This window comes from Geospiza fortis, unplaced genomic scaffold (genome assembly GCF_000277835.1).
Source record: "Geospiza fortis unplaced genomic scaffold, GeoFor_1.0 scaffold601, whole genome shotgun sequence".
Taxonomy (NCBI): domain Eukaryota; kingdom Metazoa; phylum Chordata; class Aves; order Passeriformes; family Thraupidae; genus Geospiza; species Geospiza fortis.
This window is the reverse complement of record NW_005054566.1, coordinates 434097-460287: the sequence shown is the minus strand read 5'-3', so window position 1 is coordinate 460287 and position 26191 is coordinate 434097. Positions and strand designations below refer to the sequence as shown.

Genomic DNA, 26191 nt, shown 5'->3' with positions numbered 1-26191 from the left:
TGCTGGTAAGGAGTGGGGCCGGAGCGGGGGTCTGGGGGAACTGAGGTCTGCATTACCGGTTGTGATAGGGTCTGAGTTACTGGCGGAGTCTGGAGAAACAGGGCTTTGTGGTTACGGGTGGGCTTGGGGGAGCTGGGATCAGGGTGTACTCGTGGGGTTTAGAGAGATTGAGATCTGGGGTTACCAGTGGGATGTGGGGTTACCGATTCTGGTGAGGTGTGGGCTCAAAGGTGGGGTCGGTGCAGGGGTGGGGCAATGGGGCAGAGGGTGGGTGGCCCGGTAGGGCTGCTGGGTGGGGTGCAGCGGGACAGGGTGGGGTGGGTGTGCCTAGGGTGGGGTGGGGGTCCCTGGGTGTGGTGAGGGATGGGTCAGCTGTGCCTCAGTCAGGGCAGGTTGTCATTCCTTGAGGGTGGCCTTGGACTGTGGGTCCCAACTTGCAGCTGTTTCCCAGGCAGTGTCTGACATGGGGTGAGAGCCTGGGGGCTGCTGCCCCATCCCACATCCCTCCCCACAACCCCACTCCAGCAGTGTCCCCATGTACAGCCTTGCCCATGGAGTGGCCACTCTGTATTTTCTTCAGAAAGAGGGAAAAAAAGTTCCCTTTCCTTACTGCTGAGCTCATTCTTAAACATTTATATTAGGGGGGTTTGTGGGGAGGGGAAATAATTGTGTAATGTCTTAGGAGCAGGGGAGCATTCCAAAAGCATGACTGCGTGGCCTTTTCCAGTGCTAGCAGTCTGGCAGCCAAGTCCTTCAGTGGCCGCCAGCCTCCCTAAACTCAGCCCCAGCCTCTCAGCAGTCCCGGGAGAACGGGAGTGAGACCCCTGGGCTGCATCCTCCTGGGGGGCTGGGACCTAAACCCAGCCCAGGAGAACGGGACTGGGATCCCTGTGTGATCCCTGAGCTGCATCCTCCTGGGGGGCTGCAGCTGGGGCCTGGCTGAGCGCCCCAGGCTGACATCCCTGGGAAAGGGTTCCAGGGGACACTGGAGACTGGAGCTGGAGGATTGCCTGGCTGTGTGTCATGGGGGCCAGTTGCATTTTGTTTCTATTTTGCCAAGTGCTTTTGGTGTCCAAACAGTTTCAGTTTATGTCCAGCTCCTCCTCCTCAGCTCAGGTACAGACTGCATGAGATTTTGTCGATTTTCCCTTGCATCCAGGCTCCTGACAGCTACAGCTTCTCTGGGGAAACGTGTAAGTGGAAAATAAGCCAAGTCACTGTCTTCCAACAGGTTCTCAGGAGCATTTACCCAGGCTCAGCTCCCACCTTGCCGTTTGCACTGGAGAGGTGCATTGACATGAAAAGAAGCAGTTGTGTTAGCAATTGTTGATCGGCGCTGGGGCAGGCAGGCGTTGCCCAAGCACAGGCATCTGCTGAGATTGTGGCGTGTCATTTGGAGCTTTCAGCAAGACACTTGGCTACCGTGAGGCTGGGAAGGCTGTCACTACTGCAGGAGGTAAAATAAGAACATGGCATGATGTCCTTTGGAAAAGGAGGTAAGGGCAGGCAGCTTCTCCCTCAGTGCTCAAACACTTGTGGTTTGAGCTTTGTTTAGGCTTTCAAATTCTGCTGTTCCAAGTTCCTTTCTGTGTTTTGCTTGTGGATGTCTTTTGTGGGATTTAGCAATGAAAATGAGCCAGCCTGGTCACTCTGCTCCGGGTCTGGATCTGCACAGTTGCCCTTTGCCACTGGAGTGTGTGTTAAGCCCAGCCTGCTTGGCTGTGCCCAAAGAATATGTCCAAAAAAATGAGTGAGGTCTAAACTTGAGCACTGGGTTGAGCTCCTATTTTGACAATCACTTGTTTTGGATTTAGCAGGTCTATATCTATAGCAGGTCTATATCCAGGAGCCCACACTGCCCTGCCCATTGCACTTCCCCTTAGCATCACTGTTTGCTTCCAGCCCTTTTTGGAAATTTTTTCTGCCTTTCAACCTTAATGATTCCATGATTCTCTAGTAAGAGTCCCTCTGGTGCTTGCAGCAGTGGCTGAGACACTTGTCCTGTACTACCTTGGCCATGGCTTGGGTGTCTCAGCAAGTGTAATTCCCCACAGTGGGCATTCCTGTGGGGCTTTAATTTGGAAGTTTGCATGTTTTATCATTGTACCAGTGAGTCCAAACTGCTAAAGGCATTTCTGCAGTGGAACTGCCCCACAGCACTGGGGGTATCCTGTGGGGGTGTCCCTGCCAAGGGGCTGCTCCCAGCACAGCTCTCTCCCCCCAGCCCTGCCCAGAATTCAGAGCTGTGCCTCTGGCCAGGGCTGTGATCCCTGGTGTGACCGGTCTGACCAGGGTGGGGCCCTCAGCAGTGCTTGGGAATTTCTGCTGTAGAACAAAACCCCTCTGTTACCTCTAGGAAGTCGAGTCTGGCCAAGGAGGTTCATAGAAAGATTTCTGTCCCTGGTTGGAGCCCTTCAAAGCATTAACATCTTTCTCTGCAATTCCTGAGTCCCCTTAGCAGACCCTGGATGATGGACACATCCTGCTGCCAGAGGAATTCCCTATATCCTGCTCAGCAGAAACTGCACATTTTGAGGCACAAAGCTGTGAGAGACCAGCAACACAAGGGCTGCCCTGGAGCCTGGCTGATTTTATGGTGATGGCTTTAGAACAGTTGCTTGGAAAGTAGAACAGAGCGATCTGGGGTCGTGTTGCAGGTTTTTGGTGAGCTGGAGGAGATGCCTGCTCAGGATTTGGCTGGTGCTGGCAGTGGTGGCGCAGATTAAACCCACTGCTGTCCCTATGGGGGCCCAGCCTGGCTGCAGCAGCAGGTGCAGGGATGGGCACGGGAGCCCTGTGGGGCTTGGCAGTGGGAAATGCTGGCACACAGCTGCTGCTCCCTTTTGTTTTCTCCATGGATGAGCAGGAGGCATCTCCAGCGGGGCCCTGCGGGTGCTGCTCACACCCAGGAGCTGCCAGTGTGGGTTGCCAGCATGGTTGGGCAGTGCTGGCTGTGTATTGGGGTGCTTGGCTCCCCCCTCCCTTGCTGCCCGCGCTGGGGGATCAGCCCTGCACACGGGGGCGTTGCTGTGTCATGTTGAGCTTCTCATCCACCAGCACCCCCAAGTCCTTCCTCGCAGGGCTGCTCCTACTTAATTCTTCTGCATTTGTACTTGGGATTGTCCTCTTTGTCTTCATGAAATTGTCTTCATGTTTTCCCCTCTTTTTGTCTGCTCATAATTTGGCAACAGTGCAAACAGAATCCTCATCCCAGGGTCTAGCCTCATCCTGCTGAGCAACAAGAGCATCCCCTGGCAAAGAAGCTCATCTCTCCTGGAAGAGAGAGCTGCTGGCATCTGGTACTGGTGCTGTGCCAGATGCTGGGTCCAGGGCAGGACTGGGGCACCCAGCTGACCCCTCAGGCTCACAGCTCTTCCAGCCTCCTTGCCCTGCTCGCCTCTGCACACCAGCTCTGGATTAGTAATGGGCTATTTCTGGATGGCTCTCCTGAGTAATGGAATGAATTGTGCTGAGATTTTGGGTGGGGACAGCCTCTGCCCTCTGAGTCACCACTGGGCACCGCGCCGGGTCAGGACTGGAGCCGTGGGAAGGAGCCCTGGGTGGGGGACTGTGCTCAGCCCGGGGCAGCTGCTGTGCCCCTCTCAGGGCTGCACTGGGGCAGGAGCAGGGCCACGCTGGCTGGCTTTGCTTCCAACCCAGTGCCTGCAGGCTGGGCGCCGACAGATCCTGCTGTCCATCTGGCTGTTTGTGTCCTTGGGTATCTCCTGCTCCTCACGCTGCAGATGTTGTCGGCTGCCTGTGCTGTGGGTTAGATACTGGCACGGCCCAAACTGCCTTTCCTCTTGGAGATAGGGAGTCACAAAGCAGCATATCATGTTTTGCTGTCGGCAAAGAAGTTTGTGTCCAAGTAAACAGGCTTTTTTCTCCCTGAGCTCTCTGTTTTCTGTGGTGTGGACATGCTGCTGGAGAGAGGATGAGCCTTTGGTCAGACAGGAAGGATGGTTTGCAACAAGAGTTGGACTTGTACATCTTGGAGCCTTGATGATTCTGTGGGACTGTGGGTTTGCCTGGCCCAGCTGGGCAGACAGGAGCAGCAGGGCCTGAGGAATAGGGGCAGGAGTGTCTCCCCCCCATTCTCAGCGCTTGCCTCCCTGGGAGTGCCCCTGGTTCCTTATAGGGACCCTTTGGAGCACCTTTTTCTTTTTTTCTCTGACTTCAGTGTTGCACAAATGTGCTCACCTTCCTGTAGACATGCTGCTCCACTGGGATGTGTGCCTGACACCGAGGATCCCAGCTGAGGAATGTCCCATCTCCTGGATGCAGCTCTTGATTTTCACTCTTCTCACCTTACAAGTGCCAGCTTTCTATTTTTATTAACAGCTCCAGAGCACTCAGCAGCCATGAACCATTCCTGCCTCTGCTTATGAGCCATAATGCTTGGAACCTACAAAGATCCTTAAAGCTCATCTTGGCTACAGCAGGGTCTGGTCTGGGATGGGTGAAAACTCTCTCTCTTTTGCCCGAACCATTGGGCAGCGTGAGTTGTGAAACTGGGGTGGTTCCCCGGGCTTTGTGTGACAGGGGTGACCTGCCAGGCACACGGATGAGACAAGCAGGTCTGCAGCCTGCCTTTGGAATGCCAGTCAGCCATTCAGGCTCATTTCCTAATCCTTTACTTGCAGCTAATTATGATGCAGCCAGACTCCTGCTTTACCCTTTTCCTCCCTCTTCTGTTGGCACAGGGTGAGGGTAGGATCACTGGGCCAGGGACAGATTCCTGGCCTTTGGTAAGGCTCTGTATGATAGCCCTGGTTAAAGGCCAGGCTTGTGATGTTCTGGCCTTCCCAAGGTGATCCTGGAGTGATCCAGCATGATCCACTCCCAGGGCTTGCAGCTCAATGCCTCAGCATTGGTGTGTGTGTCCTTCCCAGGGGGTTCTTTCCTAGGAACTGTGTGCTTCCAGCATGAATGGCTCCTTCCCACCCTGCTGCCTGGGCAGAGGGTTTGGAGAGGGATAGGGCTGAGGGGGAAAGCATGGAACATCCCTGCCTTCAGGAGAGGTTTCTTGGTCACCTGTAATTTCCCCCAGAGCCGTGTGAATTTTCAGGGATTAAACCCTGCCATGTCAGCCTGTGTCATTCCCAGGATCTCTGCAGGGACAGGGAGCTGGTGATGTGCTGAAGGCATGTGAGGAGGAGGACAGGCTCTTTGTACTGGGAATCTGGGGATGGAAAAGAGGTTTTGGTCACAAGGTTGGGAGGGATGTGATCCCGCTATGGCTGATTTTCTCATGCCTCGTTCAGATGCTGTGCCAGGCATTTTGTGGCATTGTCCTGGCCGGTTCCCAGGCTCAGCTGTAAACCCCTTTTGAAAGTGAGGGATGCAAAGGCATCGTTTTCCTTGCAGAACTGCATCCTTTTCCCGTGGGGCAGAATGCTGCTTGCTTTGTGTGGGGTTTCAGCTCTGTTTGCTGAGTGGTGACTGGCAGCTTCTCCCCCTGCCAGTGCCAGTGTCAGCTCTCTTGGTTCCATGGCAAAGGCTCCTTTTTCAGACAGGCTGGGATGAGGCCAGACTGTGCCAGGTGCCAGGCACAGAGGTCCTGCTTGTCCAGACCTCCAGGAGCTTGGCTTGGTGTGTTCCAGCTGCTGATCAGATTATTTAGGGTCTGGTGAGCATGCTGGGGTGAAATCTGAAGCACAGTTTCTACCCTGAAGAATTTATAATTTAAAATAAACCCAGCATGTGCATGGAACTCTGAGATTGTCTAAAATCCTGGTTACCTGGGTGGTAGCGCAGCAAACCCAGGGAGGGTTGGATGTCTGGGGAAGGCAGAGTGGTTTGTCACCTCCCACAAGGTCCCTGCGTGCAGCCACCAGCACTGACCACAGCTGGAATGGCTCTCCCAGCCACAGCAGCAGTGCTGGTGTGAATGGTTCCAGTCAGGCCAGTTCTTGTGGTGCCCATGAGTGATGTGTGTGGGAGCTGGAGGGGTGTCTGCAGAGCGTTGGGACCTGCTGTCCTGTCAGTCACTGGCCACTCACAGTGGGATGTGCCCAGGCGCTTGTGTCTGTATCTCCCAGGCTGTTGTGCACAGGAGTTTGGGGGGCCAGGAGCATGAAGTGCCTGTGCTGCTCTGTCCTGCTCACCTGCTTGTGTCCCCACAGCGATGGCAGCCATCAGGAAGAAGCTGGTGATCGTGGGAGATGGTGCCTGTGGGAAGACATGTCTGCTGATCGTGTTCAGCAAAGACCAATTCCCCGAGGTCTATGTGCCCACGGTGTTTGAGAACTACATTGCTGACATAGAGGTGGATGGCAAGCAGGTAAGGGCCGTTGTCATTCCTGTTCCCTTGCTCCATGTCCCCTGCTGGCAGTGCTACTGCCCAGTGCTGCTGCTGGTGTTGCTCTGCGTGCTCGGATGCACCTGCAGCGCACAGAGGAGCCCATGGCTCTGGCATTTCTGGGGCACCCTGAGCCTGGCCCAGTCTGAGGAAGAGCACAGCTCTACCTGTGGAAGATAAATCTGTCACTCATGGCCTGCAGAGCCACTGAGCCGTGTCCTTGTCCCCTGTAGGTTGAGCTGGCCCTGTGGGACACGGCGGGGCAAGAGGACTATGACAGGCTGCGGCCCCTCTCGTACCCGGACACAGACGTCATCCTCATGTGCTTCTCCATCGACAGCCCCGATAGCCTCGGTAGGGACCAGGGAGTCCCACAGGACTCGGTGCTGCTACTGAACCCCTGGGGTCTGGGAAGCCCCCAGGCTGCCCCTCGAGGATGCCAGAGCCTTCTCTTCATCCCCCAGCCTCGTGTGCACTGCAGGGAAATGCTGGCAGCTTGCAGGCTGGGCAGAGGTGGTGGGAGAGGGAGGTTCTGTGGGGCGAGCTCTCCCTGCTCCAACGGGAAAAGCTTGGGGCTGGTTTCTGTGAGGAGGTTGTGGGGCAGCAGCCCCTCAGCTCATAGGATTCCACGTGTGCCTGTTGTAGAGAACATCCCTGAGAAGTGGACGCCGGAGGTGAAGCACTTCTGCCCCAACGTGCCCATCATCCTGGTGGGGAACAAGAAGGACCTGCGCAACGACGAGCACACGCGCCGGGAGCTGGCCAAGATGAAGCAGGTGGGGACAGCCCCAGGTCCCCAAGCCAGCAAGACACTTCTGCCCACACCAGATCCTGGCTGGAAGGGCTGCATGCCCCAAGGGCAGTTGTGTATGTGGAAACATTGCAGTTGCAATGTTTCCAAACCCTGTTTTTACTGCTTCCTAGGAGCCGGTGAAGCCAGAGGAGGGGAGGGACATGGCCAACAGGATCAACGCCTTTGGCTACCTCGAGTGCTCGGCCAAGACGAAGGAGGGGGTGCGGGAGGTGTTTGAGATGGCCACCCGAGCTGGGCTGCAGGTGCGCAAGAACAAGAAGCGCAGAGGCTGCCAGCTGCTGTGAGCAGCCCTGCTGGCAGCAGCACCTGCCTGCCCTGCCCGGGGGCTCTGCTGGCACCCAGCCCCAGCAGCACCTCGTGGTGCCACTACCTGCCCCGAACCCTTTGCACCAGACTGCCACCCACGCTCACAGGGTGTCCCTGTGACATTCCAGGGCCATGAGGGGCCAGTGCCTTCAGCACCTGCTGCTCTCCGTGGGCCGGTGCTCGTGTTGCTCCGCATGTCGCCCCGTTTTGTACTGAGCTCCCTGGTTTTGCCTTTCCCACGGGCATTGCTGGGGTATTCCCTCTCTTTCCCCAGCTCTGGGCAGGTGCCACAGAAGCAGGAGGTGCCGGTCACAGCTCACGTGTGGGGTGTGCCAGGCCTGTGGTGTGCTGTGCCTGCTCTCCCTGGGCGTGCAGGCAGCACACAGCAGTGTTACAGACCTGCCCGGGCAGTTTCAGCCCTGTCTGAGCAGAGCTGGGCTCAGCTGCTGCCAGCAGCTCTCCTCCTGGGACCTGTGCCCAGCTCTGCCGGCATCGCCGCCTCCGAGTCTGCCTCGGCTGTGGGCTTGGCAGCGCTAAACCAACTGCATAATTGGGAGAATAAAAGCAAACTGGTATTTTAGTAATTGTAACTTCGCTTGTGTGGCATTCTTCTGGCTCTCCTTTGTGCTTCTCAGTGCTCCAGGCTCCTGCCTGGGCTCAGGGCCGTGTGCTGAGGGTGGGGACTTGCCTGGCCCCCAGCCCCTGTTGCTTTAGCTGCTGCTGGAGGATCAGGGCTCACTGCCCTGTACTTGCAAAAGAGCCAGGAAGCAGTTTACATGGGAAGGGCCAGGCAGGAGCTTCCCAGCTGTACCCAGTCCCTGCGTGATGGGCACTGCTATCACTGCTGGAGCCATCCTTCCTCTGGAGCAGGTCAGGGCAGGGCTGCAGTGAGCCTGATGCTGCTCTGAAGCCCTGTCTGTGTAAGCAAGGCCCACCTAGGACTCAACAGTACACTGCTTTTCTTTAAACATTTATTCAAGGGAAATAGAGTGTCTGCACAGCCATGCCAGCTCTCAGGCCAGGCAGCTGCCCAGTGGAGAGCTGAGCCAACCTGTCCCAGACCAGGTTCCGGCCTTCCCCAGTCACCCGTCACAGCAGCAGTGAGCTCCCCTGTGCACCCAGTGATGCTCTTTGGAGGCCAGAGCCTCCAGGCTTAAGCCTTTCACTGAATGGTGAGACCAGTCACAGAGAAAAGTTTTGCCACAGCCATATAAAAAAATTATTAAAATGGAGAGTTGTCCCAGTCTGGTGCTGGTGTGGGCTTCGTGGCTGGCAGCAAAGGCTGGCAGCACCTTCTGGTCCTGTGAGTTCAGCCCCATCTCCACAGGGATGCACGGAGCACCCCGGGACTGAGACAGAAAAAGCAGGAGCTGCTGCAGGCTTGGGACAGGCAGAGGGGGATGCACCTTCATGGGGCTTCTCCTCCCTTCCCAGGTGCATCTCCTGCAGAGAAACCTCATGGCAGAGCTGGCTCCTGACTCTGAGATGGAGACAGGCAAGCCCTAAGCAAAAACCTGGTTTAAGTCCTGCTGCATTTGGGGCAGGAGAAGCCTCCCAGTGCCCCAGCTGTTACCCTGGCCATGCTGCCAGCTCTGCTCACCTGGGTGCTAAACACTGAGCTGCAGTGCCTGGAGGTCGTTGGCGAGCCCGTCCTCAGCTGTGCCCTCATCCTCGTAGGGGTATCCAGTGTAGCCACCCTGTTCCTTGCAGTACCTGAGGAACCTGTAGGTGCAGAGCAAGGGGAGCATGGGCACGAGGCGGCACCGGCCCTGCTGTTCCGTGGCAGTGGGCACGGCCAGGCACCACGGGCTGGCAGCAGGAAAGGGCAGGTGCTGGTGGGCAGTGGCAGGGGCCAGGAGCACAGGAGCAGCTCACCTGAGCCAGTGGTGGTCCTTGCTGAGCACAGTAGGATTACCCACCACGATCAACAGAGCCTTGGCCCTGGTGATGGCCACATTAAGCCTCTGAAGAGGACAAGCAAGAGGGCTTTACCAGCTGCAACACCTCTCATCGTCCCGCAGCCCCAGCTGGGTGCAGGCAGCTCTGGTGGCATGAGCACCCAGAGCAGCTCTGCTCTACCTGCCTGTGAGAACCACAGGGAAGAGGGGGATGCCAAGGAAGAGGGGTCTGCTTGGGGCTAGGCGGTACCTTGGGGTTCTTGAGGAAGCCCAGCCTGAAGGTCTGGTCGAACTGGAGGTACGTGCTGCTGCTGCGCACGGTGGAGATGAGGATCACCTGCCGCTCCTGGCCCTGGAACTCTTCCACAGAGCCCACCTGGGGCAGGGACAACAGGTGAGGGCCAGGAGCACCCCTGGGCTGGGGCTGTCAGCGCTCCTTCTTCCTGTGGCATGGTGTGCTCCTCTCTGCTCCATGCCCAGGACCTACCTTCAACTGGCTGATGTCCGGCAGCTTCTGCAGATCGGGATCCAGGGAGGTGATGGCTTTCCGGATCTTCTCTACCTGAGTGGAGGAGTGTGGCAAAATCCAGCCTCCACAGGGCCATCCTTGTGCCAGCCCTGGGGCTGCCCATCCATCCCAGTGCTCCCTGTCCCTTGGGAGGTCTCTGCTCTGCCTCTGCCCTGCCTGCAGAGCTGTGTTCCTCACCTGCTTCCTGTAGGGAGAGATGATGCCGATTTCCCTGGGGGACACACTGGGGCAGCTTCCCCTGCCCTGGCTCTGCAGCAGCTTCTTGAGGTAGTGGACCAGGACCTCAATTTCAGCTGTGTTGAAGAATGAGGGACTCTTGGCCTCTCTCTGGTCTTCCCCACAAACCCCGTGGAAGATGATGGGGAAGCCCTGGGGATGGAGAACATTTGGCTCTGCTCTGCCTGTGCCTCAGGAACCCCCTGGGTCAGTCCCTCCTGTGCCTCTCACTTTTTTGGGAAGCTCCTCCCAGGTACAAAAGAGATTCTGGATGTCAAGCCCGTTGCTCCTGCACACCTTCAGCTCATTGTCATAGAAGAGCTCGTTGGGGATCCTGAGAATGGCCTCGTGGGACCTGGGAGAGGCAGGACCATGCCAGGGTGGGTGCCATGTGGGTCCAGAGCCGTCTCAGGCACCGTGCACCCAGGACAGCAGGTGCACTCCCATCTCCCACACCAGCTGGGGCACTGTGAGGCTCTGGGGGACAGATCCTGGAGTGCCATGCTCACCAACCCCTGCCTGGCTCGACCCCTTCCTGCACTATCCCTGTCCCCACCTGTAGTTCCAGAGCAGTTTGGTGATGAACTGTGGGTCATATCCTCCACTCGACTTCTGGTACAAGGGGTTGTGCAGCATCAGCCTCTCCAGCAGCGAGGTGCCTGTGCCCAGTGATATCCTGTGGCTCCCCACAAGGCCACTCAGCCCCTGTGGGGTGCCCGCAGCACTCCCACTCCTCTCCCTACTCACCCAGACCATACTGGATTGCCAGTGGTGAGGTCAGGACGGGGCCCAGCTGCTTGGGGTCTCCTGCCAGCACCAGCTGCCCCCCATTGGGGTTGGTCTCCTCATGCATGGGAGCCAGGAGCCCTGGGAACAGGGAGAGCTCAGCGGGGAATGGGAGGGACCCCAGGCCGTGCAGAGAAGCTGGCCCTTGAGGCAGCAGGCGGGCACTGCTCACCCGCGATGGCGATGACGCTCTCCGGCTCTACCGCGTGGCCACACTCGTCGATGAACACGTGGGAGAAAAACCCAGGGGGGAAATTGGCTGACACCAGCCTGGAGGAGAGATGCAATGAGGCTGTTCTTAGCACCCTGCCCCACCTGACCATCCTTCCCCTCCTACCCTTCACCCTCATCCTCCCACAGAGGAGGGATTTCCCCCCCTGGGGCCTGCCCTGCTCCAACCCCTCCCGGCTGAGTCCCAGAGGGACTGCCTTCACAGCCTGGCTGCAAGGCAGCCCTGGCTCCCCCTGCCACAGATGCTGGGGACAATCCCAGCTCCTCTGACCTTCCTGCTGTCACCAGTGTGGTGATGATAATCCGGTAGTGCCTCAGTCTCTCCTTGCTTGGGTACACGTAGCTGCTCTGCTCATCATCCCAGTTGCAGCAGGGCTGGAGCACAGGCATTGGGTGAGGTCCCATTATCCTGGGGGATGCCAGCCCAGATGTGCTGTCAGGATTTCAGGGTGGAGGGGCAGGGACCTACCCTGATATCAGTGGGCACTTCCCTGTAGCTCCTGGAGCTGGCAATGAGCCTGTAGACATTCTGAGGGGCAATGTCCTTGATGATGCAATGGCACAGCAGGTCTGCAGCACTGTTGGAGGGGGCACAGGCCAAGATATGGGCATCCTTGAAGCATGTCCACACCTACGTGGGAAGAGGAGGTGACAGCATTGAGCCCCATGGATGAGAATGGGTAGCAATGCTCAGGGCTGGATTTGGGCACTGGCCACCCACCTGCTTGATGGCCTCCACCATAGTGACCGTCTTGCCAGTACCAGGGGGGCCAAAGATGAGGTATGGGGCTGGCCGGGACACCCCCATCACGATGTGGGTCACAGCTTTGCACTGCTCCTCGTTGGTCTCCAGCTTGCGGTTAAACCACCTGTGAGAGCAGAGGCTGCGCTGCCCAAGCCCCATCGCCTCCATCCCCTCACCCCTCAGACCCTCCCACCCTGCAGAACTGGGACTCACCGCGGCTGGAAGGGCCCTGAGAAGAGGGATTTGCAGCAGGAGGCGGAGGGGAAGAGGAGGCTGGACAAGCCCCGGCGTATGGCCAGCACTGCAGCCCGGTGCTGCACCTGCAGTGGCAGCCGGCTGAAGGTGAAGGTCACATCGAACTTCAAGTTCTTCACAAACTTCTTCTGCAGCCTGGGAAGGAATGGTGTGAGCAGGGCACGGGGCATTCTCCCATTCCCTCCTGGCCCTTTCCGACCCACTCCTGGCCTTTGGCATCTCTGAGAAAGGCTGCTGGGACCAGACACCACTCACTTGGAGGAGAAGCCCAGCCTGACCCTGTCCAGCTCCACGCTGTGCACGTAGCCCTTGTAGCGGATGAGCGGGGAGTGGTCCCGCTCGCTGCTCAGGTGGGCAAACAGGTGGTCCCCTCTCAGCAGGGATGGGCGGTTCTCAGCCACGCCAGGCACCTGTGCCAAAGGGCCAGTGTGATGCCAGGCACTCTGGGAGTGCCAGTGTTGTGCCAGCACCCCTCCTGTCCCTCAGCCCCCACGCACATCGAGAATCAGCAGTGCCCTCTCCTGCACCATGGTCACGTCCTGCATGTCGTAGCGACGGATGTCCACCTCCATCTGAATCTCCTCCAGGTGCAGCAGCAGCTGGAATTTCTGGTAGTAGTTCTCAGCCTGCAGAGGTGCTTCCAGCAGCGAGCTGAGGGCAGCAGCAATGTCATTGTGTCCCAGAGACAGCTTGGCACTCAAGGAACACCTCAGCATTGCTCTCAGCCCTTGGCACTCACCGCATGGCAGCCCAGCTGGAGCTGGCACTGGTGTTGGGTCCAAGCAGGATTGTGTCCTTGAGGCTCTTTGGATACTGGTAGGTGCCCAGAGGGATTTCCCTCTCCAGTTCGTTTTTCAGGGAGCTGGGTGGAGGGGACAGTAGTGCTTCAGGGACTAGATGGTGTCCCCAACCTCACTGTCACCAGCCATGGAGCAGGGTTGAAGCACTGTCCTGTGGTGCCAGGCAGTCAAGGAGCTGATCCTTGTCCTGGCTGGAGAACAGGCTGGGCCCCTCTGCTCAGGATGGTAGCAGGTGAGCTCATCACATACCTGTCAGGGGGGATGCCATCCTCGGTGATGACTGTGACATGGCGCTGGAGGCTGGCCTCGTAGGGCTGGAAAGGTGCTGAGGGCCCCAGGTCCTTGGCCAGCTGGCTCTCAGCAATGGCAGCGACGTAGCATGAGATGCTGAAGGACTCGTCTGGCTCCTTGGTGAACTCGAAGGACACCACAGCACTGAAGTGCCCATTGCAGGTGGTGAGGCACCGCACCTGGATGGGGTACATCCCACCTGCAGGGTGAAGGGGTGAGACTGGGTCCTGCATCCTCTGTGCTGGGCAGGGCACGGGGCAGGGGATGGGATGGACCCTACCTGGGTGTAGCAGCAGGGACTGGCCCTGCGCTGCCCCTTGCTCATCGGTGAAGGAGAGCTCCCGTGCCTGCTGCTGTGCCTGGAACCGCTGCAGTGTCACCACCTCTGTCCCACGGTTCTGCACCAGGACAGTGACTGTCCGGGACTCACCCGGCACCACTGGGAAGCGGATATTCCCGTTGCCCTGGTCATAGTCTGAGGTGATCTCCACCCCGTGCTTCCCACGAATGAGCTCAGCCCTGTGGGGAGGGAGGGTCAGGCTTTCCCAGCCGGGGTGGGGGATCCAAGGGACATGCCAAGGTGGGGTGCTGCTGGTCATACCACTGCTTGGCATAGCGCTGGGGCATTTGTGGAGTGGAGCTGAGCTGCTGTCCTGAGGCAGACGTGGACACGGATGTCTGTGCATTCCTCCTGGGTCGCCAGTACTGGTCTGCCACCACCACATGCCTCTTCACCTGCAAGGAGCAGCCAGAATCAGTGTGGCCCTGGGATTCTTCAGGGGGCTCCTGAGGGGCCAGTCCTGGTGGGCAGTGCCCCAGCATAAACTCACCTTGAATTTCACCACCTCTCCGCGCACCTGAACCTGGTGGGTTGTCCTCAGTGCAAACAACATGCAGGAAAAATTGGGCGTCTTTGCCTCAGTCCTGCAGAGATAAGGGAGACGGTTTGTGTGGGAGAGTGCGGCTCGGCTGCCACGGGCTCAGGCAGCTGGGGTGAGGCAAGTGGAAAGATGAAGCAGGACACTGAGGCTGCAGTGAGGGGGTTCTCAGCAGGTCCCCTCTGCTCCAGGAGAGGAAGAAGGGCTTCTCACTGGCCTGTGCAAATCTTACATCCCTGCTGGCTGCTCCAGCTGTGCCGTTGCTGTCCCAGCTATGCCACAGCCATTCCAGCTGTCCCACTGCATCACTGCCTGGCCCTGACAGCCACGCAGCCCCTGCCCCTGCCAGTGCTCAGGAGCTGAGCTGGCACCGGTGGTGGCTCTGCTAAGGTACAGCCACTGTGCTCCCAGCAGCGATGACTCCCCAGGTACCTCCTCCCAGTCCCACCAGTGCACCGAGCCCTGGCTTTGCCAATGATTAACAGTGACTTTGCACAAGGGCCAGTGTGATTGGTGTCAGCAGGGTGAGGTGGGGGAGTATGGTGGGCAGTGGGTGTCCAAGGCCATCCCCAGGCAGTTGCTGGGGGCCCATGGAGCTGGGGATCATCCCAGCAGGGCTTTGGTGAGACAGGTGAGTTTGGGGCTCCCAGTGGTGCTGCTGGGGACCAGTGACGCTGGCCAGGCACTGGGGATGCTGGCCCGGGGGTTGGGAGATGCTGGCCCGGGTCTGTCCCAGGTGATGTCGCCCGGGTCTGGCCGAGGGCTCTCACCTGCTGCGGAACTCCTGGTTGTAGATGGTCCGCAGCGTTTCCCGCAGGCTCGCCTGCTCCCGGCCCGTGTCCTGCAGGAACTGCACGGCCGAGCCGAGCCGTGCCGTGCCGAGATGGTGCCGCGTCCGGGAGTGCCAGGTTAAGCCAGGCTGGGCTGGGCTGGGCTGGGCTGAGCCAGGGCTCGTCGCGCAGGGAGAAACGAAAGCGAAAGAGGCCGTGGGGCCGCGGGCCCGCCCGGCTGGGGCGGATCGGGCTGGCAGGGGACAGCCCGGGGCAGCAGCAGGGGGGAGAAGGGCCCGGAGGCAGGCACGGAACCAGGCAGTCTGCAGGATGATTAGCTAAAGATTTGGAGAAGGACAGAGAGATAGAAACGCTCCTAAGGCTGGAGCACTGGCGGCGAACTGCTCCCGGTGTGCCCAAGGAGCAGAAGACTAGCCTTGAGGCAGATAAAAGCTGTGTTGTGTGCAGAGCCTTATCTTGCGCCCTGCTTCGGCTTCACGTTCTTGGAATTGCTGCAGCGATTTCCTGGATGGTCCAGGGCCGCAGCCCACAGCACCTGAGGCCCATACAACCTTTCATCTCCCCTGGGTGCTGCACAGGCAGGAGCCTCTTAAACTGCCCGTGAGCAGCTCCTGCAGAGCTGTGCAAACCCTCCGAAAAGCCCTGCTTTTAGGATACAACCAGGATACAAACCGGATGTGTAGGATTCAACCAGGAGTGTCTGAAGTAGGTTAAAGTAAGACACTGAGAGTGAGTGGAATGACCTCCTTGCTGCCTTTTTCCCAGGGTGAGGAGCTGCAATAAAGCTCTGTGATTGTTTCTATTTTAGTTTGGAAGCTCAGCCCTCCAGTTCCCCTGTCTATATACCAGGGCATTTGGACTGATACCATCCCTGCCTTAGTCACGGAACTGTTAAGATTGGAAAAGACCTTTGAGATCATTAAAGTCCAACCATCAACCCAGCACCACCACTATGATCATCACTAAAGCAGGTCCTCAAGTGCCACATTCACATTTTTGAACACTTTCCGGGATGGTGATGCCATTTCCTAGACTTAGGAATTAAAAGGAGTGAGACCATGAAAGAACAGACACAAATGGCTTTAAACAAAGACTGGTGTATTTGCACTAGACTATTTGATACAGAGGATGCCTGAGGGATGCACTGTCAGTCTCAGCAGCAAATACAAATATATTTTATTTAGTTAAAACTCACAAAGGATAAACACTTATTTTGCAGCGTTACTGTGCAAAACCTGAAGTGTAATGCACAGGCAGCCCCACCCCTCTCTTCCCAACCCTTTTTCCTTTGTGTATTTAAAAACAAGAAGACATGAGCCAGTTTAAAAACCAGAACCTGCAAGGCGCCCAGTGATAACCAAGTGCAAACAAAGCAAAGGGAGTTCACCAAAGGAGGTTCACTTGGTAGTGAATCTATGTTCCAAGATCTGAGAAAGGCATATGTCTATCTCTTCATCCTCCCCTTCAGAGAAACTGTTATGACTGCTAGGTTTGATGTTAGAGGGGGAAAATAGTAATGCAGAGCAAGCATGTAGAAGAGATTCATTCCAAAATCCCCTCTAAGCATGACAATAAACTGTCCACAACTGAGACAAATGGAAAGGATTTTTTCTTTCACTTTGGTGCAAGTTTATTTATTTTGTACACTATCCATCCATACACCTGCGATACAAATCTATGAACCTGCCACAAAGCATTAAAGCACAACATACCTATTATTTTGTAGACATTTGCATTTTTAATCACCATCCAGCCCTTGTGGATCAGCAGTGACTCATCTTGTAGTTCTGTAAAAATGCAGATGTCTGGTAACCGTATGTACACGAGGGAGGGGAGAAGAAAAATGTTCACTTTTAGGGAACATGGCTCAAATCTTCAGATTAAAAAAAAGTTACGTCCCTGGAAGAGCTGGGTCGGTAGGGAATTCTGTAAAGGATCCTGTAAACTCATTTTCTACAGCAAAATCTAAGCCTGCAGGCATCTGCTTTGTGGAGGTTAGGAATAAGGATACACGAGGACTCACTGTCTAGCACTTACTGTGTCTTGCAGCGCCGTGAGCTCTTGGCAGGTTTGACAAATTTACTGGATACCTGGAGTGCTGGATACAGGTGAAGGGAACTCTCTGTACCCTCTCCTGGGGTAATAATAGGGCTTTTCCAGCTAGGAAGTTTTCCAGCCAGTGACTGAAAACAGCTATACTTCTGAGCCATGGATGGCTGAATTTAAATGACCTATTAAATGCAGCTACAACAGGAAGTTTATGTGGCAGGAAACACAAAACACAAAGACAACTATTTGTTCCACGGTTCCCTCTCAGGCTAGAAAACCTGTTAACTTTGAAAGCCCTAAAAAATGCTGCTCTGGTTTAAAAACCATCACTTGGCATAGGACCATATTTGTTTTTTTGCACACGACTGTTTCATACACCTCCTTGTTTCTGTATTAAGCATTCTGCATTTCTTTGCCAATCTTGTAGCTGAGGATTTTGTTCCAGTCAATCTTGGTGCGGGTGACGGGCAGCTGCCGGCGTAAGGCTTTGAAAGTGGTGTCTGACATAGTTTGGTAGTTTTCACTGATTGCTGTCTGCAAGGGCAAGCACATTTGGTTAGGGCACACATAAAACAATATGAGAAAGCTCAACTTAGTGTTAAAGCCACAAACTCCTTTCTGTAAGGTGTAAGGCACACTATTAACTAAATGAATAAAGCAGTCATCAGTGTATGTGCAAGTCAAAGGCTTTTTATTCACCTTCCCTGTAATGTAGCAGCATCTCCTTAGGTCTTTCACTGACTTATCTCTTTCCAGTCTCCTTGCACAGAGGCTGGGACAATGCAAAAGCTGTTGCACAAGTTTCCTCCTCAGAATTTTTAACTGTCACAGAGGAAAATACATTGACTCACCCACTCCCCCTCCCATGCTTGTTCCAGGTATCATTTGTAACCCTTTAAAAAAAACGTACAGCAAACCTGATAGTTAATTACAACACAGCTTTGTAACTTTACAGCTTTATAACTATATTTTTTAAACAAATACTGCTACCCTTTCCTAAGTAATTCTTACAGGCAATACCAGATTCAGCTAGGAACAGAATGAGAGGTCAGTTTTCCATGTTTCTATTAACTGCAAATGGAGACTGATATGATTCTATGTTTTATTTAACTACCACTGATCTTACCTGGTACTCGTTTTCTGCATTTTCTATGATCTTAATAAATTCCTTAGCAGTTTGGACATCACTCTGCAAAGGAAAAAAAAAGTTTGCATGTTTAAGAGCAACTTACATAACTTACATAAGCTACACAACAGATTTCTTCTCAAATGATAGGCTGAGTATAGATAAAGTAGGAAACATCATCAGCTTGTGCCTTGTCGTTGTAGCTGGGTTCCTTTCACTTACTACATACTGGGTAGAGCTTGCGCTCCAAAACTGGAACAGAGCTGCACCCTAGTGAGCAAAATGGAACTGGACCTTCATGGTAAAATGAGTCACTTTGCAGCTGTTGCTCCCTCTACCAAACTAGAGGATTTCTTAATTTGCCTTAGCATATGTCTCTTACTGTTTCTTTCCCTTGGACAGAGATAGAAAAGCATATTCTGTCCTTTTTAACCCTAACTACCAAGAGAAGCTTCCCAATAGAGACTTTCTAACAAGACTGAATTTTAAGCAGTTGGGAATCTGGGATTCCTATGTGACTCTAAACACCACACTGACTGTTCACCCTAAAATTACTTTAAAGTCAAGAGAATGCAGTCATAGCAGCATGCTTCGTGAGCTGTTAAAGGAATGAAAACAGTTGCTTATCATAAAGATCTTTTCGCATACTTACTGACACCTGTACAGAGTCCTGAATGTCTTTGTGACTAACCAGCTGGACATTGCCATCTTCATAGTAATGGACCTGGACAAAAAGACCGAATGCAGGTTTTATTATGACCACTCCCTCCAGAACTCCTGAGTCCCCAAATGCTACTAAAATGGCACAACAGAGCATCATGCCCATCTTCTCTGCTTACATGAGACTAAAAGCAGGATGGATTTTCTAAAAGGTTTCATTCTTTGTCAAGACTGTTCAAGATTATGTTAATCAGTAAGTGCCTAGAGCTGAGATAAGAGCAATTATAAAAGACTCAAGGTAGAGGTTTTAGCCCTATAAAGTGAAGCGAAGTGGAGGTCTATAGGGTAATGCTCAGGCCAGATCTGAGACTATTACTACAATGCTAGATTTAAGAATTACTTTCTTGAATTGTTTAGTTTAATAACATCCTGACTTGAGAAGGACATCTCTGCTGCAGTTCAGCATCTCACTCTGAGCCAAATGCATTTGTGTAAGACAAGCACAATGTAGCTCCTCCTGTTACTGCCAGAAAAAATAACTCACCTGGATTTTGAGCACTGCAGCCACTTGAGCTGTTGGTGGTGTGATGGTAAACTTCCATTCTGATCTCCAACGCCCGTTCCTAGAAGCAATCAAAGCATGAAAAAACTATTTCCAAGAACCTCTGACAGCAAAAAGAATGAAATTAATGACCAAGTTGCTTCTGATGTTGTCTTATCACCAATACCACATGGGATTTAGTGCTTTAGATGGCATGGAACTAAATTTCTACAGCCCAGCTGAATATAATGCAGCTTCAATACAAAGAAGCTCCAGAGATGTAAAGGAGTATCTATCCAGCTCTGATAATGCCTTTTCCTCTGGAGAGGTCACAGGAAGAGTTTTGATAAGTGCCAAGGGGGCTGCAAGGAAAACAGACTACAGAAGGAAAAGAACTTCTTGGGAAGCCCAAAACTCCCTGTCCTTCAGACCATGTCAGAGCTAGAGGATGGGTTGGTTTGAGGAACCAGGCAAAGGAAGAAAACACACTATGTTGAAATAGTCTTACCAGAAGTTTTTGGGCTGAAACTGGTGGCTCTCAATACAGGCAATAATTGTCTGCTGTCCATCTATAGATTTACCATAAACCTGTATTTAGAAAAAGAGTTAAAAAGGCCCAAGATCTAGGGAAAGCCATTTTTAATCTCTGTTCTTGGCAGCAGGGTGCAGGCTGCTCTGGTGGTACCTCACTGGGAACATGCACCACAAGTTACATTGTCCAACACCTCCCCTGGCAGGCATCTTATTATGGGTAGGTGTGAAGGTGCTTGGCAGTCATCCCTATGAAAAAGGTCTAATTCATCTTTACCTCTGTGTGCATGCCAAGATAGTTGCACCCTCTTTAGAAATGTCATTCCAAAGTTAGCCAAAATGCTAGTGAGGATGGAGAATTCCAACAGCTCTGCCCAGCACAGTGCTCTGGGACTGAGTGACTCAGAGCAATACACTTTCAGGGAAACAAGATGGATACTCAACAGTGCAGAAGCCATTGGGGTAATGATCTTTGACGTAGGCTCTCAATGCACTGTCACAGGCATCTCTCCATTGTTTTAAAGCCGATTCTGTGTCCTCGGGCTGGGGATCACTTGCTTCTTTCCTTAAGTGATCAAACTTAAAAGAAAGCTTGTTTCTTGGGTCTAAAAATCTGCCATTGCCCAGATCACCATGTTCTGTGATTAAGACCTGGAATAGAAGTTGAAATGATGATACATTTAGACTGATATAGATGTGTTATTTTGCATTTTTCCCTACTTGCATATCAGTGTTACAATAGGTTCTTTCATTGAGCTTTAAAGTCACATAAAGAAAATAAAGAATTTTCGATATTAATAATTAGTAGCTGTTGTGAGGCTAAAGGTAACTCTCTGCTCTCCACAGTAATACTGCACTTAGATTTCTGTCCCAGAAAAGACTGAACTATAATAATGTATATATTTGGCTTTAAATTGGGTATCCTTACAATAGAAGCAGGTTGCTTTGCCTTTAAAATTATTTTAGCTGTATTCCTTCTTTGTTTCTAAAGGAAACAGAGACTTCTACTCTGAAATCTACCATTTATTGCCATGCTCTGTGTTTTGCAATAGCTCTACTTCTGGGCAAGAAGGGTACATAGATGTGACTACTTCTAAAATACACCAACTAAAGTAGACTACAAAGCAGCATTGCACATTCTCTTCTTTTTTCTTTTTCACCTTAATTCTCTGGCTTCCCAAATATTGACTTTTTTGGGGTGGGTTTTTGGATTTCTTTTGGTTTTTTTCAGGTTGTACTGTAACTTTCTCATCAAAGCTATTTCTATGAACAGCCCCCTTAATATATGCCTCCCATACTCCCATAAACATATCTGGGACACTAGAAAAGCTGGGTCAGAGCTTGGCTCAGAGAACAGAGCAGATGGTCAGGCAGCTTTCTGGCTTCTCTACGACTTGCTGTTTGTTCTAAAAAAAAAGAATTAAAAAAAACCCTAAAATAACTTGTTTTGCTGGCACAGACTGGATAGTATTAGGTATAATCACTACACCAAATCAATGATTTGGTATAAATAAAGATAAGTTTGTTTTTTAGGGTAGCTGGGAATGGATTAAAATTGCAGAAAATAAACCAAACAAACTATTAAGAATCTATTATCAATTGTCAGTAGGAACTGTAAGCAAGTATCAACACAAGGATTTTTAAGTGAGCTTTAAATAGACAGTAATCTTTAATCACTCATACTCTTAAGTAAAATTCCAGTGACTTCAGCATGGAGCTTTAAGGAACAATGAACTGGATTTGCTAAGTAGTACAACACAGAACTTAAAGAGAATATCTTGGTTATATCTTGGTTATATCTTTGTTCTTATCAAAGAAAGTTTGTCATATTGATATGTGGGGGAAGGAGGAGGAGTGGTACCTTGTGAGCAGAATGAGTGAGTCAGCTGATGGTGATGTTGGCTTGTGAGCCAACACCCTGATGAAACAACATTTTTATTGCTTTTTGACAGTGCAGTAATACAACCCGGAGTGTACAAGGTTTCCTCTTACCTGATCCTCGTACCCTTCTATCTTCACCGGGGTGAACTGATCCATGTTGTACTGTGCAAATGCACTGTGGAGCAAAGGAACATGAACTTTAGCTGCACGTGCACATTTATTCTGACTCAAGGATTATATTGCAGCAAACATCAACTTAATTGGGCAAACAATACACACAAGCACTGTTACAGGATTTTCCAGTACCTTTTACTGTAGATAGCTATAAACTCCAGGTCTAAAAGCATGTTTGTTTAGTGATGGCCAGGAAAATACAGAGTTCAAAAGTAGAACAGGAGACAGCCTGGGGAAATGTGAGCAAGCCAAGGTAAAACAGGAACACCCCAGCTACAATTTAGACAGCAGCAAGGTAAATAAATGAGTAGACAAATATTTACAACAATTTTCTTATGCAAAGACTTGCTGACTGTCATGTCACCTAGCTTGAAATATATCTTAGCATCAAAAAGCCTGTATGTGTAATCTTTAAGCACCTTCTGATGAAGCTGTGGAAGTAAACAACAAATTTTTATTGAGGGCAGTTATTTTTCTAAACTTAGGCTATGGATTAATCAGTATTTCATGCTTCACTAACTTTATAAATCAGATGATTCAACATGATCAGACATTTCTGCTGCTGCAGAGTTAAACTTTTTGGCAGAATGCCTTCCTGTCAGTTTTATACAGCACAAATTCCCATTTAGGGCTTTTAAAAAGAATCATCCACACCTTTCATTATGTATTTTATTAGGTGGGCTAATGAATTACATAAGATTGCTCTGAATGCAGCAAATGGTTTTCTTTGTCACAGAATGTCGGGTATAAGAAAACAGAAGGATCTCTAATGGTAATTTGACTTGTGTTTGAAATCTCAGTACTTACTGTGCTGCTCCTTCCCTGAGAAGATTGTCATTGTTAAGCAATAACCGGACATCTGGAGAAGAAAGGGCCCAGGTGTGTTACTGGATTTTTTATCAAACGTTTCTCTTTATGCACTTTATTTTCAACTGTACACATAAAAACATTAAAAGATGAAATAATTTCATTAGGCAGAAATAGTACAGAAGAACTGCATGCTTTCCCAGGCCACTTAACCTTAAAAGCAGTATGGTGTGACACAGCCTTAGATTCTTATAATAGATAAAACATGAAGAAAACACCACAGATCATTTTTTCCTCAATTGCTTACCATTGAATACTTCATTGAACTCTCCAGGGGGAGCATGAGTGATGAATTTTGCAGCTATACGCACCTACAATGAAGTAGAAAAGTAATTAAAGACAAAAGATAACTTACTGAGTTCACACATATTGAACCATTCACCAACAAAACCACCTTGAAGTGACAGAAGGTGGCAGATTTAGGGAGGAATCTAGGCATGCATTGTCAAGGTAGAAATAGTCTTGTAAGACTGATCAAAGCAAGGCCGGACAGGGCGATCTTCAAGGTCCCTTTCAACCCAAACCATTCTGGGTTTCTATGAAGGCACGTGATGATGAAGGAAGGCATCAATAACTGAGAAAGCCAAATTTCAATGTCCAGAAACTCTGAATCTGGAAAAAAAAAAAAAAACTGTCTCTTCTAAAAGTGTAATAAAACAGCAATGTGTTCCGAAATCCAATATACATGTCTTGCACAGTTAGAATTTAGGTGGTCCAAGTATTGGTTCTGTTGGAATTGGTAAGAGTTTATGGTTTTCATTATAAAATCTTTAATAGCTTTTGCCGGACCAAAGGGAATAGAAAGATCTTGGAAGAAATGAAAAAGGAAATGCCACAAAATTAAACCTCTCCCTTAGAATAATAAAAATGTCCCATTTCCTCTGACAGCTAACATTTCCAGTTAACAAAGCTGACCAATGAGCCTTTCTGGTCTAACAAGACATTTATTGAAAGTGACTAAAGAATTGTTCATTAGAACCCTGATTACTTTCTACTTTTCATTCTGAGCAGTAAAACAAAGAATTGTGTATATATATGTAACTGCTTCACCTGAGTTATCACCAGAGCTGGAAATAACTCACTTCTCTCAACAGTCTTCCCTGTTTTAATTAGAAATTGTTTGTATTGTTTGTCACGTAATTATTTTAAGCAAGCCACGAAAAGAAATAAATATCTTTCCAAACAAAAGGTAATTGCCTTATTCCAGGATCAAGTAACACTCTGCCTTAACTGGACTGAGCTTCAGATAAAAATAGACTATCTTCCAAATTAGCAATGATTTTGAAAAATAGATATATATTATTAGTGCCTGAAGAAATTAAGCAATACAAAGAAAACATTAAAAAGACAGTATCTTGTGTAATTGATCAATAAAATAGAAGACATTTCAGCCAAACTATTGAAATCAGGCGAGCAGGAAACAGGCTGGGGAGTGATTAATTTGAAATGTCAAGCACTTGAATGGTTGTTGGTTTTCGGAGCCGGTTGATTGGAGGGCGGTGTCAGGATGCTCCTCTGCAGAAACACCAAAATAGGACTTTCTGCAATCTGCCCCATTTCCTGGCCCCTGGGGCCATTTCAGGTGTCATTTCAGCTCTGCAGCATCAACTTCCTGCTTCTAAAATGGGGAAAGTGTCTGAGAGGAAGGGAAGCTGCTCAGCTGTTAGTTTAAACTGGCAAAACAGCAGCAGAATGAACTTGAGCAAAACAGGAGATTTCAGAGGAACTTACAAGAAAATCACAGAATCACAGACTGGTTGGGTTGGAAAGGACCTTAAAGCTCCTCCAGTGTCCCCCCTGCCATGGCAGGGACACCTCCCACTGTCCCAGGTGCTCCCAGCCCCAGTGTCCAGCCTGGCCTTGGGCACTGCCAGGGATCCAGGGCCTGCCCACCCTGCCAGGGAACAATTCCTAATTCCCAATCTCCCATCCATCCATGCCCTCTGGCAGTGGGGCCCATTCCCTGTGTCCTGTCACTCCAGGCCTTATCCCCAGTCCATCCCCAGCTCTCTTGGTGCCCCTTTAGGTGCTGGAAGGGGATCTAAAGTCTCCCTGGAGCCTTCTCTTCTCTGGACTGGACACCCCCAGCTCTCCCAGCCCGTCTGAGAAATTAATCTCTTACCTGAAATATGCCCAAAGAAAATAAAAGAGTGAAGCTTGGAGGATGGAAGGAATTAATTCTGTTGCTCAATTGACGTATTTGGGTTTTTTGCTTTACTTTAAAGTACCGCTAAACTCAAAATTAAAAAAATAACATATATAAAGTTCTAGGCGCATCGGAATAGTCACATGCTACAGTAATTCCTTGCTGCATGTTTCTCTTTCAGATCCTCCCTTGAGGTTATCCTTCTCTGCCTGTGTGAGTTAATTGAAATTGTATGTTCTAAAGGCCTATATCAATTCTGCTCTGGAATACTTATTTCAAACAACATCACCTAAAATACTGACTGATAGGTGAACTGCATCTCTGAAGCCCTGCTTGTTTCACAAATGATGCCACTGAAATGAACCTGAAATTGCAGTTTAAGGGAAAAATGAAAGCAACAGCTGGACTTGTAGGATCCCTGAAGATCCATGAACCTGAACAACTCCTCCAGAATGTTAAGAAACAAGGCCAGCATTAACTGTAAGATTTGTATGATGTAAGGAAGAGTAACAGTGCATTTTTAAACTACTGTGCACAGACAACAGTGTATTACCTAGCAGAGAACTTGCAGTATGTAACTTTCTCCACATTCCTACACAAGAAGAACAAACTGCTCATCTCCCCCTTTCCTAAAATAATTACGGCTCTATTTGCTCTGACTTAGTCTTTCTATCCAGTATAATTCTCAGGATCTACATCGCAGTCCTTGTCAGCAGCTGGGGTGAGCAGAAAATGCAACAACACAGAGGGTGTTTAGGAAGTGAGGAGATCGCAAAGCACTTTACAGACACGCTGGTTACTTTGCTGAGTTGGGAAAAGTAGTGAAGAAAATACATTTTCACAAAATCATTTTGGTTGGGAAAGACCTTCAAGATCACCAAGCAATCCAGCTGTGACTGTCTCCCACCTTGTCAAAAAGACCAGAGCACTGGGTGCCACGTCCAGTCCTTCCTTGACCAGGGATGGGGACACCACCACATCCCCGGGCAGCCCCTGCCGATGTCTAATTGCCTTTTCTGTTAAGAAGCTCCTCCTGATGTCCAACCTACACCTCCCCTGGTTTAGGTTGAGACTATGTTCATTTTCATCCTAAACGACTGGCCGAGACGCATCAGCTGCATCGAGGCAATAAGGAAATCGAAAGGCAATGAGGAACTCGGAAGGCAATGAGGAATTCGGAAGGCAAAGTGCTGGTAAGGAATAGCCGGTCCTTCAGCCGGGCGGCGACGGCCCGGTGGTCTCGGGAGCCCGCCCACCCCGAAGCACTCGCAGGCCGGTACACCGGCTCTAGGCGAGCTTGCCCGCCGCTCCCCATCTAGTGCTCTCCCGGGGGCAGCGGCGCAGACCCACAGCGGAGAGGCGGGCCCCCCCCTCC

The 26191-nt window shown here is 51.3% G+C and overlaps 3 protein-coding genes across 4 annotated transcripts; 1 reads left to right on the top strand and 2 right to left on the bottom strand.

Annotated features, from left to right (window-relative positions):
* Positions 1–1235: 1235 nt before the first annotated feature.
* Positions 1236–8011, top strand: RHOC (ras homolog family member C). 2 transcript variants are annotated; one of them, XM_005429673.2, is made up of 5 exons: positions 1236–1456; positions 6126–6283; positions 6535–6655; positions 6947–7077; positions 7226–8011. In XM_005429673.2, exons 2-5 carry the CDS (start codon positions 6128–6130, stop codon positions 7397–7399), a joined length of 582 nt encoding a protein of 193 aa, XP_005429730.1. In that variant the 5' UTR covers positions 1236–1456; positions 6126–6127; the 3' UTR covers positions 7400–8011. The 2 variants fall into 2 exon arrangements, with proteins under 2 accessions (XP_005429730.1, XP_005429729.1); XM_005429672.2 differs by having other exon boundaries at positions 1236–1496.
* A 711-nt stretch (positions 8012–8722) lies between these two features.
* MOV10 (Mov10 RISC complex RNA helicase) lies at positions 8723–15866 on the bottom strand. Its single transcript, XM_014310670.2, has 23 exons — positions 15834–15866; positions 14821–15158; positions 14003–14096; positions 13774–13907; positions 13453–13691; positions 13131–13371; positions 12821–12943; positions 12579–12732; positions 12337–12491; positions 12040–12216; positions 11803–11950; positions 11551–11712; positions 11353–11456; positions 11023–11120; positions 10812–10931; positions 10621–10723; positions 10296–10419; positions 10026–10217; positions 9807–9881; positions 9570–9695; positions 9297–9385; positions 9022–9143; positions 8723–8864 (listed from the first exon to the last, which is right to left on the bottom strand). The coding sequence occupies exons 1-22, from the start codon at positions 15864–15866 to the stop codon at positions 9029–9031; spliced, it is 3144 nt and encodes a 1047-aa protein (XP_014166145.1). The 3' UTR covers positions 8723–8864; positions 9022–9028.
* Positions 15867–15918: 52 nt separating this feature from the next.
* On the bottom strand, positions 15919–26131 carry CAPZA1 (capping actin protein of muscle Z-line subunit alpha 1). The gene is made up of 10 exons (XM_031064189.1): positions 25973–26131; positions 22918–22981; positions 22611–22662; positions 21741–21804; positions 20193–20399; positions 19726–19805; positions 19221–19299; positions 18669–18740; positions 18017–18079; positions 15919–17424 (listed from the first exon to the last, which is right to left on the bottom strand). Exons 1-10 carry the CDS (start codon positions 26129–26131, stop codon positions 17284–17286), a joined length of 981 nt encoding a protein of 326 aa, XP_030920049.1. The 3' UTR covers positions 15919–17283.
* Between the last annotated feature and the right edge of the window lie 60 nt (positions 26132–26191).